The sequence below is a fragment of the Pinus tabuliformis genome, chromosome 8 (assembly GCF_031772625.1).
Source record: "Pinus tabuliformis cultivar Carrire ecotype Pingquan chromosome 8, CPIR1, whole genome shotgun sequence".
Taxonomy (NCBI): domain Eukaryota; kingdom Viridiplantae; phylum Streptophyta; class Pinopsida; order Pinales; family Pinaceae; genus Pinus; species Pinus tabuliformis.
Window position 1 is genome coordinate 181,885,567 of NC_142294.1, and position 18,962 is coordinate 181,904,528.

The 18,962-nt window shown below is 36.7% G+C and overlaps 1 protein-coding gene across 2 annotated transcripts in view; it reads right to left on the reverse strand.

Moving 5' to 3' along the window:
• The window catches only part of LOC149234725 (delta-1-pyrroline-5-carboxylate synthase-like), a 290,923-nt gene that overhangs the window by 82,606 nt on the left and 189,355 nt on the right, over window positions 1–18,962 (reverse strand). For both annotated transcript variants that reach the window (XM_089371914.1, XM_089371915.1), the window contains 7 exons: window positions 14,987–15,076; window positions 14,763–14,849; window positions 14,594–14,680; window positions 14,412–14,508; window positions 14,203–14,306; window positions 13,996–14,071; window positions 6,257–6,407 (listed from right to left, as the gene is read on the reverse strand). In XM_089371914.1, the coding sequence (XP_089228040.1) occupies window positions 6,257–6,407; window positions 13,996–14,071; window positions 14,203–14,306; window positions 14,412–14,508; window positions 14,594–14,680; window positions 14,763–14,849; window positions 14,987–15,076 (692 nt within the window). The remainder of the gene's footprint in view (window positions 1–6,256; window positions 6,408–13,995; window positions 14,072–14,202; window positions 14,307–14,411; window positions 14,509–14,593; window positions 14,681–14,762; window positions 14,850–14,986; window positions 15,077–18,962) is intronic.

Sequence of the window (18,962 nt, forward strand, 5' to 3'; positions counted from 1 at the left end):
AGTGTAGTTGCCAACTTGATGTAATCCCACAATTACTAGGAAGCGTTCACTAACAAATTGACATCAATGACTATTGCTTTAGTCAAATTCAAACCCATTCAAACCCTAGGGCTGACATCAATGACAACACCATCCAATACATACTTTAGGAGGAGTATTTTCCCTTTGGAGCTTCTTGCAACTCTCCTCAAACCTTGAAGTCCCTCATCTCTCTATAAGTGGGCTTCTTCTCTAATTAATAAAGTCAAACTTTTCTTTTGAGGGAGCTTGGGGATTTCCCCTTAGCATCCCAATCTCCTCATTTAGTAGGGGGCATCATTTGTGGTTGGTCTCTTGTTTTACATTTTAAGTTCTTTTTTCATTCTTGCAATTAGCTTGACCCTCTTTCTTTCACTCATTAACTTGCTCACTAAATCACACTCTTATTTGGTCTAGTCTAGCATTTCAACTTACACTTTACATTTCCTCTTATGCATATTTGAAATCTGATCTAACGTATTCTATTTTTGATCATAGTGCTTCTTCATTCATCATTTCATAAGTTCATTTCATATTCAAGTATAGTATTTATCTAAATGTGAATCAGCATCTTTATTTGAGTTCTTTCTTGAAGCATCTCATGTTTTGGAGCACTACACTCACTTGCAATTAACTTTGATCATCTAAACCTCACTTACATAAGCATTGCATGCCTAAAATGAACCTCCAAGCATAAGCTTGGTTGATAGACTTCAGGAAATCTTCTTGGATTTTCCCAAAATCTGAGTCTGGAGAAAAGGTTAAACACATGTCCACACAGTTCTCTTGTGGTCAAGTCCCTTGGAGGAATGATGGCATGTGGGTCTACTTGAAGGGTTAAGTGGATACTCGTTAATGAAGTTAAGCTTCTCCACTTAAGGCCTCTTGCAATCACCTCAGTGTTGAAGTTTCTAAATTTACTTAGTTTAGAAACCCTTCATGCAATTTTTCTGATTTATTCCTACCTGCTTGTTATTTTTCTTTAACAAGTTATTTACAAAGTAAATACTGAAAATAAACACTAGTGCATGTTCAACATATTACAGATCAGCAACTAAAAGAAACAAGAACAAACACACCACATGACACCATTATTTTTGGACGAATGTCCTCAGAAAAACCCAATGCAGGAAAATCGGTGCAGTTATCTGAGGGTTTTCTTATTAAGCAATATCAGAGTACAATCTGGGTGCCAAAACCAGCCTACCCAACAGAGAATTTCCTTAGCAGCTATACCTCATAGTTTGAGAAAAATCTCCTGGCTGAAACCCCAGAAAAATCCTTCTGGCAGCTCCTCAGCACAAAACTGCTCTGCAACCCCAATGTCTACCCAAACTAGACTGCGTCATCCCCTCTCTGTCTCACGTTGGCCCTGTGTCAGCCTTTCTAGGCCTGTGTCAACCCCAGGAGGCCCTGCGTCAGCTCTAGGAGCCTCTGTGTCAGCTGCGCTGGCCCCTCTGGTGCTCTCTGCGTGGCCCTGAGTGAGCCCTTGCTGGCTCTGCGTCACCCTCCTTGGCTGCTGTGCTGCTCTCCCGGCACAATCTCTGCCTTCTCTGTTTCTTTATACTCAATGCCCCTCAGTTGCTCTCTCAGTCACTGATTCTATCTCTCTTAGCAAACCCCACTCTAGAGAATAGAATCACTGATCATCTAGTGTACTCTCCAAGTGACCCTCAAGCCTCCTCTTATACTTTTCTTGTTGACATCTCAACGGCCGAGATTAAATCCCTAATCAATGACTAAGATTAGATCTGGCTTGATCCATGTCTTTTGGACCATTCTAACACAAATTCATATTAATACCATTAATATTTTATTTTCCCTAAGTTTAGACTTAGGGACTCCATTAAAAATATTAATTATTTCAATATCTCTTGATCTTTTTAGAATCTGCCCAAACCCTTTCTAGGTATTGGAGATCTCATGTGCCCCAACCTCTCCACCAAATTTGGTGGCTAGAGCACATCCGATGCTACCCCAAATCAACACTCAGTCCTTACTAGGTTGAAGGATTTGAAAGGAAGTCGCACTTTAGATAGGCCCTTAACTAAAATCTACCAAGAACACAATCATACACAACCACCTTACAACTCTGAATTGTTTTGCATGCATTTGAAGGTTGGATCTTGTTGAACATTTCATCATTTTACTATTCCTCAAATGCATGCAATATATTTTGAAAGCATTTACATCACTTCATTTGCAAGTGTTTTAGTTTTATTCTTGTATCTTACTCATGCTCATTTGGATTAGCTTAAAGCTCTGTTGATGCTATATAATTGTTGCTAAGAAATCTTAAAGCTCTATGGATGCTAAATCATTGTTGCTAAGAAATCCAAGAGTGGAAGTTAAAACGATTTCTCTTATTATGACATTATCTTGTGATTTTTTCATTATTTTTATTTGTTCTTTATGATTATCTTTTCTTATCATCAAGACTAATGCCAAGCAACAAATAGAAGAGTACACAAGATGTAGGCACATTGTCAGGGCAAAACGCCACTCTAGGGGAAAACCCAGTGAAAATTCTTCCTTCAGTATATTCAAGATGAGACGACCAAGACCCTTATAACTTGGACTCGAGACTACCTCCATCCATCAAGTCAACCTTGTCATTCTTCTTCACACTTTGATCCTTGCAATGGCCTTGAACTTGTATCACTGTGATAACAATATGATAGCACCGAGATATTGAAGAACCGAGACTACATCACCGAGACATTAACTGTGGTAGCATTGAGATAATACCGAAATACATCACTGTAATATCACCGAAATGTGATCACTGTAATAGCAATGAAACTAAGATAGCACCGAAACTGTGAGACTGAGAACTAAGATAACACCGAAACTATGAGATTGAAATAGCACCGTGTCACTGTGATATATCACCGAACTTGTGGTTACACAGAACTATGGGAGCATCGAATTGTTGTAACACTGAACTGTAGATATCTATACCCTATCCAAGCTCCTGCAATTACTCTGAAAACTTGTCGCTAAAATGCCTTATCTGAATTCTCTGTGATCATCGAAAACACCTCTAAAATCCGAGCTTTGACCAGTCCTCTTGAGCGAAATCCCTATACACATATATAGTTGTTTGACCATCTTTAATGAGCCGACATGAATGTATGGAGAGTTGTATCATTGTATTAGGTTAACATGTGATCTTTTGAGGGAGGTCGACTTCATGAGAGTTCTCTTTTAGGCCGACAGCAAAGAGACATTGATGGATGGAGGAGTTTTAAAACAAAATTGACTTAGACAATAACCTAAAGCCTACAATGGAGGCTTGACCTAAGACAATTGACCCAAGCATGAAACCGATGCTTTAATAAGACAATTAGATTAATAATAAAAAAAACCTTCTGACAAATATTACATTTTGACTTCAAGACCAAACCTAGTTAAATTCTTGAACAATTGCTTCATGTGAGCATATTTCTTCTTTTTACAAACACGAGCAATACCTTACTTGCAAGCATTCAATTCCATTTAGTGCTTTCCTTTCAAATTTGTACCATCATATTGAAGTTTTGATTTGATTTACCAACACTTGTCTTGCAGCTTCTCATTTCATTGTACTTGTATATTGAAAGCATTTCCGTTATTGCAAATATTTTCATTTATTGGAGCATATTTATTTCTTGCAAGATTATTATTGGCACTGGTCCACTTACATAAATTTGCCTTGCAGGATAAACAATTGAGTCACTTTGATCTATTTACATTTTGAGGATTATTATATGCTCATGATTCATTTATACTTGCTAGTTTGATTTCTTGCTTCAAGTTACGTTTCAAGTCTTCGAATGGTTGATGCTTTAATTGGTGAACTACCAATCTCCTAGAACTTGTCAAGTTTAACAAGCATTCCAAAAAATCTTCCTTAGGGTCCACCCCCATTGGCTTTACCTAGGTAGAGCCTAGACAGAGAGAACTGGAATTAGGTGATAGCCCCAACTCTAAGCTTTTCCACCAAGGCCACACCTAGTGGGGTCGACGATCTTTCCCACATTAACTTAGGTGTGTAAGCAAGGTGGCAACAAGACCCATGGAGACCACTTGATGGCACCCCAACTGGATCTTGGCACCCCACATGATATACTAAAGTGGATTTGAGGGCCAACCCTCAAATCTTGGATGATTTAGCATCTACACCTTGGAGATGTCATTTTGGAGCAATAAAGGACTTGTTCATGCATTATATTTTGTAAGTTTACCTTGTATTTGATAAGTCTTTGTATTTTGTGGCTATTCTATGGAATGGTTGATTATCTAGGGTTTCTATGTGCAAATTTATTGCTAGAAATTATTCTATGGACTCTTGATGATAGTATTGTATGCATTACCCACTTATAGAATGTGAATGACAATCCCACAAGTGAACCTTTCAACTAGCTCTCCCCATTGACTTTGCTCCTTCACAAAAGTGATAGGATTTGAAACCTAGGGTTTCATATTCTCTTACACTTTTGCCAAGGTTTAGTCATTAGTAACCATCTCCTAGACTCCATCACCCAAGGTCAAGGCATTGGCCTTGGTTACATGGTTCATCAATTTGAAATTTTCATAAATTCACCCTCTTCTACCCTAAACCTATAATTTCAGCCTCTTAAGGTAAGTCGCAAGCTAGGGCTAGGGAACTTTTCTCAACTAGGGTTTGAAAAGTTCCTTGGTAGAGGGATTCAACACATGGAGATGAGGTATTTGCATCAAAATCAAGTCAATCTTGTGTCTAAATTCTCTATTTTAGGGCAAACATCCCCTAACCTAGGTAGATTTTGCCCTATAAAAGCCCTGGTTTGCCCTAGTCTTCAACTTGTAGATTATTGAAGGCTTCTTGTTCAATAAGTTGAAGGTATACATTGATCAGAATCCTTTCCTTGGCCTTGTGATCCTAGGTTGATCTGTTTACCTTGTTATTTCTTAATCCCTAGATGACGTCGTGCCCTATTTTGGCCTATTGGAGGATGTGAATTGCCCTATTGTGCTAGCTGAGCCCTATTCTTAGGTGGAGTTGTCTTCCCTAAGCCTATTTTGTCACCTCGTCCCTTGTACGTGATAAATCCTTTAGGTGACCTAACATAGGGAAGCCTAACTGGTGGTGAAAGTCCACAAAAGAGCAGGTGGTAGTGGCTGTGGTGATAGTGGGCCACACTTCATATTGTTGTCCTAGGGTCTAGTTCTTGTCTTGTGAGCTTCCCTCACAATATCTGCTAGATTTTGAGGCAACGTTATGCAATAAGAAAAAATCAATTAATTTTTAGCAAAAACAGATATCATTGATCAACATTATTACAGATTTATAATTGACCTGTCATAAATGAAAGGTGTGTATTAGCACAAACTAGCATACTATACCTCTCTCGTACTATATTGAGGGTTAAGGTTTGATTGTGAAATTCTTAAATGAGAGGCCCTGATTACTAATTCTATAATTGCAAATGCTTACCTATTCAATGTATGCATATCAAAATTTCAGTCATGCAATTCAAAATCACAAACATATGGTCCATAAAAGCCCATTACTTTCATACTGGTGCTGTTATGCACCACATTCCATATGTAATTTATTCCTCTAACTACGTAATTGTCAAGCTTTGAAATGGTTTTGAATATCCAATACTTAGCGCAGCATAAAGATTTGGCATAACTTAAAATCTTGGAAGGAAAATCAAATATAGATGAGCACACTTGAGGATAGTAGTTGTAAAAAAAACTTAAGCATTGTTATTCCCCTGACTCTATTCCGTCTCTCTACTGTAAAATTTCCTCTTGTTGGGCTCCCATAGTCACAGCTTGTTATGCATGTACAACCAAGCTAGGTATATAGCTTAAAAGACAAGCATGCAACTAAGTCAATAGCCATTGCACATTTAAAAAGAGAGGGAAAAGCTAAGAAAGCAATCAATCAACAGTTACTCTTGACCATATCTTCAATAACCATCAGCTTTCATGTTCTCAAATTGATAATCCTAGATTCAATAATCAAGTATTGCTTGATTTGAACTGCCCAAACCTAAATGCTCCAAAATGAAAAACTACTTTTCAGCATTTGGGTCATTGATTCATTAACAAGAGTATATGGATCCTCATCTTTGGCTAAGAGTACCAATATGACATCTTTGGCTAAGACTACCAATACAACATGAAATATAAATAAAGCAGATAAAGTCAACCAAGACATTGTATAAATAAATGCTTCTCCCAGAACACAATAATCGACACATACCTTCCATGCTCATGAATATGATCAATAGCCCCCAAAACATCCTTTACTATTTCTACAGTGCATGCCATCGAACTGTATTCATGATGAAAACTACTGGCCTTGGGTAACTTCAACCTATCAGCAGCCTTTAAGCCACCATACAATCTAACACCTGCAATGTAAATAGCTTATAACATATGTTACAAGAACAACATGGGCAGTTGGAATGAAGACAAGCTAATCATATGAGCTTTATATTTGCCCCCTCCAAAAGGAAACCACTTTGTGGCCTTACCACTGCTTTTGCAAGTCCAAAAGGCATGATTGACAAGTATAGATGGTAAATGTTTAATCTATGCCACAAAGCCAGATTGCTGAAGAAGATTGTTTAATCTTTTTATTGAATCAACTAGTTCTTACACACTTATGCATAGCTACTCAAAGAAAAGTACAGGAGAAAATGTACCATTAATCTGCATATTAAAATTACAACTGTATCAATGAAGCAAATCAAAAGACAAATATGGCATCTTTTAGAAGGAAACCCACCACTTTTTCTACTAAATACAATAAAAGAAATCCAGAAGAAAGAAGTCTTGCTAAAAATATTGGAGGCTAAACATCCATAAATTAAATATAGCTGCATCTGATGTCAACACCATCCCACCATCAAACATATTAAGAATTTATTTCTTTTCTAATTGCCATACCCCTTTGCAGGCGGAAGAAAAATATCCCTTCCTTGATGAAGATAAATCCCTTGTGTGTAACAAACAATACATTTATGAGAAAACATCCAACATAAGAAAAATAAGATAAAAGAGTCCATATATGATACAAATATATATGTAATTGATAATGAATGAATGATTTACAATGACCTTCGTGATATTCTATATGCACATTACTGAGTCACGAGGTGAAAGGTTGAAATGAAGGGTTATCACACATAGCAATTAATTATCATTATTATTAATTATTATGTGATGTTATTTATATCATATTCACTACATTGCCTCTCCTTCAAAGATGCTTTGTTGTTATGAACATATATATATAAAAGTATAAATAATAATAAACACATAATTAAATAATAAACTAATAAATAATGAAGGGACATATGAAAGGGCATGTCCAACTAAAAGATCTGACTTAATGAAAAGGCACTCCCGGCTAGCATTTATAATGGGGCCCTAATTTATAAATCATATCAATTCTTCATACATTATTTAATATATTATTACTCCTAAATAGATTTCTTTATTATATTCCAAGTCTTTTTGGATAATCAATTTGTGAGCCAAGTTTGGTTCACATTCAGTATCAAAGCCATTCTAATCCCGCTCTTTGGCCATCAGACCTTCGGTCAAGATTTTTGTACCTTTGGCAACACATCTGTTGGCTTTTGGCCAATCCACACTTTTCACAGTTTATTTGGTTGCCTCGATCTTTGACCATAGGTTGCCTTTTGCCCACATAATATATTTTAGAGCTTCTCTAAAACTCGCCCTTTGGCCAATTCATTTGACATTTACCAACCACTATAACTGCACAAAAAGATGAAAAAGAAGAGAAATGGCTTCACCTTTGCATGTTAATCGGGAAAATTTACATTAATATTCAGTTGGCAAATCAATTATCAATGTTAGAACCAAAGACAAGTGAAAAGGAAGATATCATTAGCAAGAGAGAATACGGACTTGCAAGTGACAATTAATAATTATGAATGTATATCTCAATTTATTGTTACAAATATGTATAAATAAGAGATCGACATAATTCTTGGTTTACCATGGTTTCGAACATTGGGTTCCTTCATATTAAACACAAAGAACAAGTTTTTGATTTTCCCCTATTACAAGAAGAAGGTGACTCTTCAAGGCATTATAATGAAGTCAGATACGATAGTACCTTCATCAAAAGACTTGAATGATATATCAAAGGTGACCATTCAAGAAAATCATAAGTCAATATTAAAGATGCCAAAAGAATTCAACGAAGTTATCACCGATAAAAACAAGGAAATTTTTGGCTTAAAATATCACAGTGAAAAATTACTTGCACAAGTCAAGAAGTCCAAGGCTATGAAATAGAGTTATCAAAGATTTGAACAAGAAAAGGAAGATATCGAAAAAGAATTTCAAAACACAATATGAGCAAAAGATGAAGAAATTAGAACATTAATAAATATAGTTGATAAATCAAACACTCAACAAATTTGATGTCTTAGGAACCATAATCAAAATCTACTTATGCAAATTAAGAAACTTAAGAATGATAAGCAGACATTGAAAAATAGAATAGAACAACTTATCCAAAAGGAAGCATTGAAATCTTCATATGTTGCGGTATAAACAATGGAAATTACAAGTGAAAATCCAACAACCAATGAACCAACATCAGTGGGTGAAGAAAATCACATACCTAATGTATGCCAAGAAAATGTTACAAGCATGGTAAGGGAAAATCATATTACAAGAACTCCTTAGTGAAAGAAAAAGAAGGTCATCACATTCAGTTCGTGAAAGAAGATACAAATAAACAATATTTATGGTTCAAAATAACAAAGAATGAGAACCACGTAAGAATTGCAGCATGCTATTTTGCGCCTCAAGTATCAAAAACATACAAAAATAAGGGGTTGGATAGCAAAGACCCATATGCAGCCTTAAAGCAAGATATTGTCGCATATTCTCAGCAAGGAGAAGTTCTTTTAGTGGGAGATTTCAATGCTAGAACAGCAAATCAACAAGCTAGTATTCTTTGTTGCAAAGAGGATCACAATCCTATCTAGCTCATTGAAGAGGAGAATCCTCAATGGTTGAGATGTCCAAAAGACAACAAAGTTAGTAATCATTTTGGAGAGAAGTTGCTTACATTGTGTGGTGCTTTCAACTTAATTATCTACAATGGTCTAGATAGATGGAAAAAGTCTGGGAACTTCACTTGCAACACAATGGGGCAAGTGTTGCTGACTATGTTATTTGTTCACAAAGCTTAATAGAAAGGATAGATGAAGTTAAGATTGGAGAGCATATTTGGGACTTAAAATCAAATCATAACCCAATTTATATGAAGCTATCTTGGTTAGAAGAAAGACAGCATAGGAGGAAAACCCAATGTTCTCGACAATCAACATGAAGGGGTAAAATTATTCTAACACAAGAAAATTGCACTATCTTCAAAACAATGCTAGAGAGATCAATTCAGAAGGAGAAAACTGGCCCCCAAAGCCTCAACAGTCATGAGTTAACAAATATAATTGAGGGTGCACTTGAGAAGTGCAAAAGAGCAAAAAACAGAAAATCAAAATCAAATTGTTTTCCTGTGAATGCTTCATTCGATGAGGAATGCAAAATGGCAAGGAGAACCTTGAAAAAGGCAGGCGAGGAGAAGATGAATGTAAAGTTGTTAAAATTGGCAACTAGGGCCAAACTCCATGTGGATCACCTTATTTATGGCTTCTGATATTTTTCCTAGATTCCTCTCATCGAGAGGTGTAGGATTGATCTAAAGATCATCCGATTCCAATAAGTATTTATGGAGATATGAATTTATTTTGATTATGGACAAATTGTCAAGGTCGGCCAGCAAACTTATGTAGGCTCAGAAGCCCAACAGTCACGTTTATTCACCCTCAACGTTTGGATATAAATACAAGGAGCCTCCTCCTCAGTTGGACAATTCATTCACTCATCTTCTCTCTCTCTCTCCTACACATAAAAGGAGCCTCTCTCTCTCACATGTGTGGCTGAAAGGAAGACGTCCTAGGGCAAGGAAGACGCAGAAAGAAGGATGCTAGGGCAGCAGGTCTTCTCTTTGACTAGCGTTGACCATCCAGAAGTGTGGATTGGGTGTGGTTGACTCTCCTAAGCAGGCTGCAATTTTTGGCACGAAAACCGAGGTGATCTGACCTCTGGTTTGACCGGCGTGGACTGCCCTAGTTTAGGGCTGCAAGTTGACTTCAGAAATCTACAAATTGACTATACTTTTGGAGCTGTTCAAGGGTTGTTTCTTCAGGTTGTTCAAGGACAAGTTGATTGGAAATTGAGCAAGCATTTTAAAGGTCAATTTCAACTAGTTTGACCAAGTTTGACTTTGTTGATTTAGGGTTTGCTGCTGCTGATATAAAATTCCAGAATTCAGATTTTGTACTATTTCTCTCTGCTGAACTATTGAAGATAAAAGAAAATTTGATCAAAGGGTTTCCCCGCATTGGGGTTTGTACTTGGCTAGCCGCCACATCTTGTGTCTCTTGTCTTGTCTTGTTGTCTGTTGATCATTTAATGTTCTATCTGCACTTTACTTAATGTATATGTGATTGCTAATCTGTGGGTAATAAGAAGAAAAATAAGTAAACTGCTCTAAGCATAGGACATACCATTATTTAACAAAAGTTATATAAGCAATTTTTAAGAAGGAAAAAAAACGAGTTCATGCAAACAAGGGAGAAGAGTTAATATATCTAGGCAAGAATAACCCAAAGCTTTTTTGGCAGGAACTTCAACCAAGGAAGAAGCAAATTGAAAATAATATTACAGCCAATCAGTGGTTTGACTATGCAAGACAACTCTATGAAAAAGAATTAGAGGTTGAGCCTCCTCCCAGGATCAACACAACTACAAAGCTTTTCACATTACAAGAGGTGGAGGCAGGAATTAAAAAGTTGAAAACAGGGAAGGCAAAGGACTTGGTTGAACTTCAAGTAGAATATCTAAAGTGGGGAATGAGCATTCTGGCACTGCACATCATGGAAATATTCAACAACATCATTCGGCAAGGATTCCCAAGAGATTGGACAACTAGTCTAGCAATACCCCTTTTTAAAAGTGGAGACATTAATAATCCTTCCAACTATAGAACCATCATGATCAATCCTTTGTTTGCAAAGCTTTTCAGTGGCATGGTAGAAAATAGAATTAGTAAGTGGGCAGAAGTAAAAGAAAAGAGGGAAAAAGGGCAAGCGGGTTTTAGGCCAAAGCATTCTACAGTAGATTATGGTATCACGCTGAAACACATTATTGAAAAGATTTGGGGGGGCAAAGAAGAAGTATTTTGCTGCTTTGTTGACTTCAAAAAGGCATTTGACACAGTCCCTAGAGATAAGTTGTCACGTAGAATTGAAGAACTTGAAATTCCTTTGCAATATAGATTTGTTGTCCATAGGCTTTATGAAGAGGTGAAAGTCAAAATTAGAACTTCAGCAACATTTCAGAAAGTTTTAGGAGTGACATCGGAGTCAAGCAAGGTTGTCCTTTATCTCCTACCCTTTTTGGTTTATATATTGAAAAATTGGAAAAGTGGCTAAATTTGGAAGGTGGGGATGGTGTTCGGTTGGGGGAGTTTGTGATAAAACTTCTTTTATATGTTGATGATCTTGTATTGATTGCTAAATTGGCCCATGGATTGCAAATGCACCTATATGCACTTGAGCATTTTTGTAAAGCAATGGGGATGCAAGTCAATACCAATAAGACCAAAATAATGATTTTCTCTAATAAAAGGAAGCAAAGCCAACATACGTTCTTCTTTGAAGAAAACATTCTTGAAGAAGTAAATGAATATAAGTACCTCGGGATCGATTTCAACAAGAAGCTTAATTGGGAGGACTGCAAAAAGAAAAGAATTTTAGGAGGGTGGAAAGCATTATATGCACTTCAAAACAGATGTAGAGAGGCAGAGTTATGGGATTGGAAAACGATTAAAGTGCTTTTTGGACTCCTAGTTTGTCCAGTGATATTATATGGGTGTGAACTGAGGGCTAGCAACATCCCTGTTTCAAAACAGAAACAAATTGTGAAAATCCAAAAACGCTTGATCATGAGCAAGTTTAAATTAAAAAGTTCGGTTCATTATGAGATAATGTTGAGTGAAACAGGAGTAGCTCCCATCGAAGCAATTGCTATGGTGCGTCTTATAAGGTATCTAAAAAGAATTGAGAAAATGGGAGTAGATAGATGGCCGAAATTTATCTTCAATGAAGACACGAGTGAAAGAAAGAAATCATGAATGAGATAAAACAACAAATGGATGCAAAAATGGAATATTTACCTCAATGCATGTCCCACAAATAGCAAGGAGTTAAAGAATTTTATTATGGATAAGTTTTGTAAGCATATATGGGGAAAAGAGTTGGGTAGAAAGAAGTACAATGTTCAGGAATTTAAACCCACTTGTGATCTCCAACAAAAAGAGTACATTTGGAGCCAACATTCTGTGGAGAGCAAAGATTCTGATTTCTCAATTAAGAACTAACTCACATCAACTTCGGTGTGAAACGGGACAGTGGAAGACACCTAAGAAGCTTGGGAAGAACGAGTGTGTACTTTTTGCATTTCTGAGGCAGTGGAATCAGAAAAGCATTTCATTTTGGAATGTGATGCTTTCATAGACATCAGAGACAGTTATGGCAGTTTGTGACCCTCACTTCCTTGGCATTGTCTTTTCAGTTAGGGGACTGTTAAAAGGTTGGGTCAGCTCATCATCAATTTAAGTAAGAAAAGAATTGAATTGCAAAACGGGAGGTTGGTAGTCCCATAGACAATTTTTAGTCTCATGGACATTAAAATATCATTCATTCATTATCGACATCCACATCATAAGAGCAGGTACATTAAACAATCAATGTATCAACATCACTCCAAAGGAAAACAATTTTCCCTTCTCTTGAATAATATTGATACCAGTACCAAGTAATCTCATGATAACATTTCATCTTCGGAAGCATACAAGTGAAACATTCTACAGAAGATCAAATTAGGATGATCAAATCAATTTACAGTTCAACAATTTTGCTTAGGTATTAGAATTTTATACTGTCTAGTGTCATCAGCATTGGGAACATCAAGAAAACAAGAATTAGGCAAAGTCATTACAAACGAAAGTCAAAAATGTAAAGCCTTTTCATCAATATGCTTTGAGGACAAAGCATTTCTAAAGGAAAGGAAAGGTTATGAATATACATATAAAGTATTATAAATAAAAATAATTTTTTAATTAATTAATAAACTAAGAATTAGTGAAGGGACATATGAAAGTAGATGTCTGAACTAAAAGACATGACTCTAAATGAAAGGGCATTCTCCCCTAGTATTTGTAATGGGGCCCTCATTTGTAAATCATATCAATTGTTCATACTTATTTCATATTGTATTACCCCTAAATCAACATGCTACACAAAAAATCAACACAAGCCCTAACTGGCATGTGGTAACTTGGTTTCCTATTCAGAGGATTGGTGATGATTTATGAAGTTTATAGGCTGATTTGAAATGTGTGATATTAATTTGAGTTTGCTTTCTGTTGTAAGTGTTCTGTACACATATTTTTGAGCTTACATATAGCCTGCAGCTTTGTGAGGAATTCCATTGATAGGTCAAATAAGCATTGACTGAAAAGTGACAGGAAGTGTGTTGGGGAAAATACCCTTCCTAGCTAATCATTCAAATGACTTCCAACAAAGATGTTGTCAGATTTTGTTGCAGATAATTCTAGGTGATAACACTGCCATGGAAAGAAAATAAGTGACTGCCCACTGCTCATAAGATGACCAAAATGGCTACATAAAACATCTTGATGCAGGGGTTCCAACTCCAGATGGTTTGTGCATTTCCAAAAGTCGTATAAAGTGGTAAGTCATAAAGATTCACAAATGCAATGTGCATGTTTTATAGCATGTCATATAAGGTTTTCTAAAAATGCCATAAAGTTGTCGATATCATAATGTATACCTTACGTCCAAGAAATGTATCACTTCATACCTGCTGCTTGTAATGCCAAAACAAGTCTGTCAAGGCCACCAGTCTTCATAACTGCTTCATGTACAAGCAGAGTTTCCTGATAACAACCATCACCTCATGAAATTTAAGTCAAAATTGATCAATTAACTTTCCTGTAACAATATGGATGACCTAGTCCTGTCAGTGTCTGAAGTTAGTTACATGTATATATTTCAATGATATCCTCACCATTGCATTACAAGCGGCAGGATAATCAGTCTTTGCATCTAAAACAATTCTTTCGGCCATATCCAAATCAGCTGCTTTGTCCACATATACATGGCAAACACCATCTAATACAGAAAATGAAGATGAATTAGAAGTGAATGGCAAGAGCAATCAGTAGATTTACCAACATATAGCAACTACATAAGCAACCAGAACCAATGAAAGATTACCAGCATGACCAAGCACTGGAATTTTTGTTGACTCCTTTATTTCTGACACCAGCTTATTACTTCCTCTTGGAATGACAAGATCTATAACATCATCCAGCTGCAAAATGACTTTTTTAGATTGTATTGATTAATGGAGTCAGAGATAGAAAATGCAATTCAGTCAATTGTCCAGAAATGACCACCTTTAGTAGATCTGGAATTTCATCTCTAGAATTAACAAGGCCAATCAGCTCTGATCCCACAGATTTGGCCAATACTTCAGTAATAATCTACAGGTGAAAAGACAAATTATCAGTTACCTCTCCCATAAACTCATTATCAGATTATATACAATAAAAGAATTATACATACCTTATGCAAAATCGCATTTGATCGAGCTGCTTCTTTGCCCCCTTTTAGAAGCAGCCCATTTCCACTCCGGATTGCTAATGAAGCTATCTATTTGAGCAAATTATAAATTGTTGAGATGAGAAAACATAGGAAAAGTTATCAATATCATACGGACAAATTATTCTCAGACCATATGCCAGCTCATATGAAATACAATATTCTAAAAACTTGATCAGCTAAAATACCTGAACCAGAGCATCTGGTCGGGATTCAAAAATTATAAGCAGCACACCTAAGGGACTGGTTGTCTTCTCTAGAATTAGACCATCTGCAAGCTGCATTCGAAAATAACTAATAAAACCCCCCTGTTTGCAGCATAAACTCTTATTTGAGCATTCAGGTATTTAATATGAATGCAGATATTGAATCAAATCACTAATTCAAGAGCATATATGAAATTCAGTTTTTTATCAATCTATATTCACATCATTCTGTCATATGTCAGGAACATTTCTTTCTAGCCTTTACTCATTTTATCACAGGAAACATGCTCATTAGATTTTTCCACCAGCTGCTTTCATTGCATGATAATGGCAGGAACAGAATCCTAATCTCACCTGTAATTTCCAGAAGATCCGAGCACTTTAAATAAGCGATAAAGAAATAACTCCAAGAAATTGGATGAACAATTAGAAATCACTTCAAGCAATGTTATTATATAGCTAAATCATGAAGAGATTTCCTCATAATGTTAGAGTGTTGTTGCATCTGATGGCTGTATCTTCTATACCTGATATATCATTTAAAGAATGAAAATACAGTATCACCCACTCACTGTTCTTTATATATAGAATTCGTAGCAGATTTTCTTAGTAATTACAAAGAAACCAAGAGTATCATGAACAAAAAAATTAAAAACGGGGAAGAATTTAGAATATCACAAGCTGAATCAATGCTAGAGTAAAATGACAAGAAAAAGAGAAGAATTATCATTAATAAAGATGATACAATGGTGAATCTCAAAGTCATCGAACAACAGTATTCGTGAAAGAAAAAAGGGGCTCTACCAATATAGAAGAAAGTGCGAAGTGTTCACAATTATTGTATCATAGATCAGTGTTGAAAAAATCAGCATCGGCAAAAAATCGGCAAGGGTCCAGAAAACATCTGTTCAGCAACATCGGCAAAAATCAGCAAACTGCAGCACATATTAAAAAATATAAAATATATTCAATTTTTCAAAATTGGAAAGAATCGGCAAAAATGGGGGAAAAAACAGAAAAATCGGAAAATGAAAAAATCATGATTTTTACCCAGCAATTTTTCTGCAGCTGGAAAAAATTGCGATGTTGGCGATTTTTCGCTGATGTTTGCAACAATGTTATAGATCAAAGAAAATTATTAAAATAGAGAATTACTTGTCATAGGTGTTGTAATTCTGCATGGCCTCATACAAGGTTTTAGAACAGTACACAATTGGTTGTAATCCTTGCTTAGGATCAATGCCAATTGCATATTGAGATGTGCCAGTCTCTATTTCAAATAGCTGCTACAGAGAGGAAGTGCAAGCACATGTTCATGAGAAAGGGCATATCCTTTAGCCTTTGGAATGCAAGTGAGAATTTTATGATTGCTGATCTGATTGAGGAAAGCTAGAAACTAGTGGTGGATGAATTTATTGTAGAAATTCATGCCTCCCAGAAAACTATTTTGAGTCCAAAATGTTATCAGAAGGCCACTCCTTCAAAACCTTAACCTTTCCTAGATTTGTATGAAGTCCTACTGCACCAATAGCAAAAACCTTTGTATTAGAATAAAAAATGTCCACTCAATACTTCTTCATCTTTAGTTCCAACTTGTATTGGCAAAGAAGATTGAATATCATCAAGACATGCTCCAAGTCTTCTTCCCAGCTTTTGCTATTAATCATAATCTCATACAAGTAGACCACAAAAAATCATCCAAGGTGAGCAGCATAAAATTGACAGGGGCAATGGTTAGGCCAAAAAGGCATGGCGAACCACTAGTAGAGACCAAACATGGTCTTGAAGGTTGTCTTCCATATATCATTCAGCCCCATGCATAGTTGCTGATAACCAGAAGTTTAAAAAATCTTGGTGTAATATTGTGCTACATCAAGTTGATCAAGGAGGTCATCAATTCTTTCTAGAATATAAGTCTGTACTGTACATAAATTACATTAGTTGGTTATATTAATTATTATTATCTAGGGTTGTGTCCTTCAACATCGATATATCTCTTAAGCACTATATAAGAAGTCTGTTTCATTACCTTTCAATCATCATTATATCACACTTTATTCAATACCATTTTTAACGTTTCCACAATACATTTTGTGTTAGAAAATCAGAAATGTTGTAAAGATTTTGCCAGGGCAAAATCCCCCTCGAGGGGAAAACCCAGTCAAAGTAATTCTTCCTTTCAATAGTATTCTTTGAGACTCTTCACCCTACACCAAGACCAGACCTTCCCTCCACACCAAGTCAGCCTCCAGAAGATTGACCTCTTCCCAGCAACTTCGACTATGCAGCAACTGGCAGCAGCGAACAGCTTTCAGCAGTAGTCCAACTTGGAATACTTTGATCTCCCAATCCAGAGCACGAAACAGAGAGATACCACCACCAAAATTTTGATTTTCTTTGTCTCCTTAGACTCACCCAAACTCGCATTCACTTCAGCGTCCCGGCTGTAGGAATTTACAGGGTAAGTTCCACAGAAAGAATACCAAAAGGACACCGCTCACAACCAGATCTCAAATCAATACACCAGTATTTTTGACGTGGTTAAAACCCTCAGAGTGCAAGGAGGGAAACAGTCCACGGCCTGTCCCAACGTGGGTACTACAGGCAATTTATTAATCAAAGAATGAAAATTTACATAAGCTTCTCTCATGCACGGATTGCCCGAACAATGACCCTCCATGTGTTTTAAATAGAACTCATGGACCAATCGGGTGTCAAGCCACGGATCAAGTGTCGGTAATACCGAGGTGAGAGTGAACCGTCGGATCACTACATATCGTGACCGTCGGATTGTAAGTTACAAAATGTACAACGGTAAAGAAACACACTTTACCTAACTCTAACCTAACTCTATACTAGACCAAGTTGAACTTAACTATATCCTATGTGTCGGAATATCCTAACATCCCCCCTTAAGAACAACTTGGGATAGGATTGAAGGATTTACAAATATGACACAATAGGAGAAGGAAGGAGGCACTAGAGCCTATCCCCCCTTAGTGACAACTTCCTGAACTCCAAGCATATATCGAAGTTTAGTGAACTTCGCCTCTGTGAGAGCCTTTGTGAAGATGTCTGCAACCTGATCATCTGTTGGACAATATTGCACTTCAAGAACATGGTCATGAATGAGCTTTCTGATGAAGTGCATGTGTAGTTCAATGTGTTTGCTGCGCTGATGCTGGACTGGATCTTTGCATAGCTGAATGGCACTTTGGTTATCACACCAAAGTGTGGTTGGATGCTGCTGCTCAAAGCCAAACTCTGATAGGATCTGACGAAGCCACAAGGCTTCCTTACTAGCTTCCACGGCACCACGATACTCTGCTTCTGCTGACGAAAGAGAAATGGCAGCCTATTTCTTACAAGCCCATGTAATAGGTCCTGAACCAAGAGTGAAGACATAACCGGCAGTAGACTTCCGATCATCAGGGTCACCAGCCCAATCAGAATCAGTGAAACCAACTAACAGAGGAGCTGCTTTGGCACTGTAATGAATCCCAAACTGTACTGTACCTCGAACATAACGAAGTATTCTTTTAGCTGCTTTCCAATGACTTTCACGGGGGTTTTGCATAAAACGAGCAACAAGGCCAACAACGAAGGAAAGATCAAGACGAGTATGGGTTAAATACAAGAGTTTTCCGACAAGTTGACGGTATAAGGTAGCATCAACTTCAGGAGAAGTACAAGAGACTGAAAGTTTGACTCCAGACTGAAAGGGAGAAGGGGCTGGCTTACAGTCTTCCATGTGAAAATGACGAAGAATATCACAAGCATACTTGGACTAGGAAAGGAAAATACCCTCCTGGGATTGCAAGACTTGAAGACCGAGAAAATAGTGTAAGTGTCCTAAGTCTGTCATTTCAAATTTATTTTTAAGGCTGGACTTCACATGGTTTATAAGGTTGGGATCACTACCAGTAAGAATAAGATCATCAACATAAAGAACAAGGAT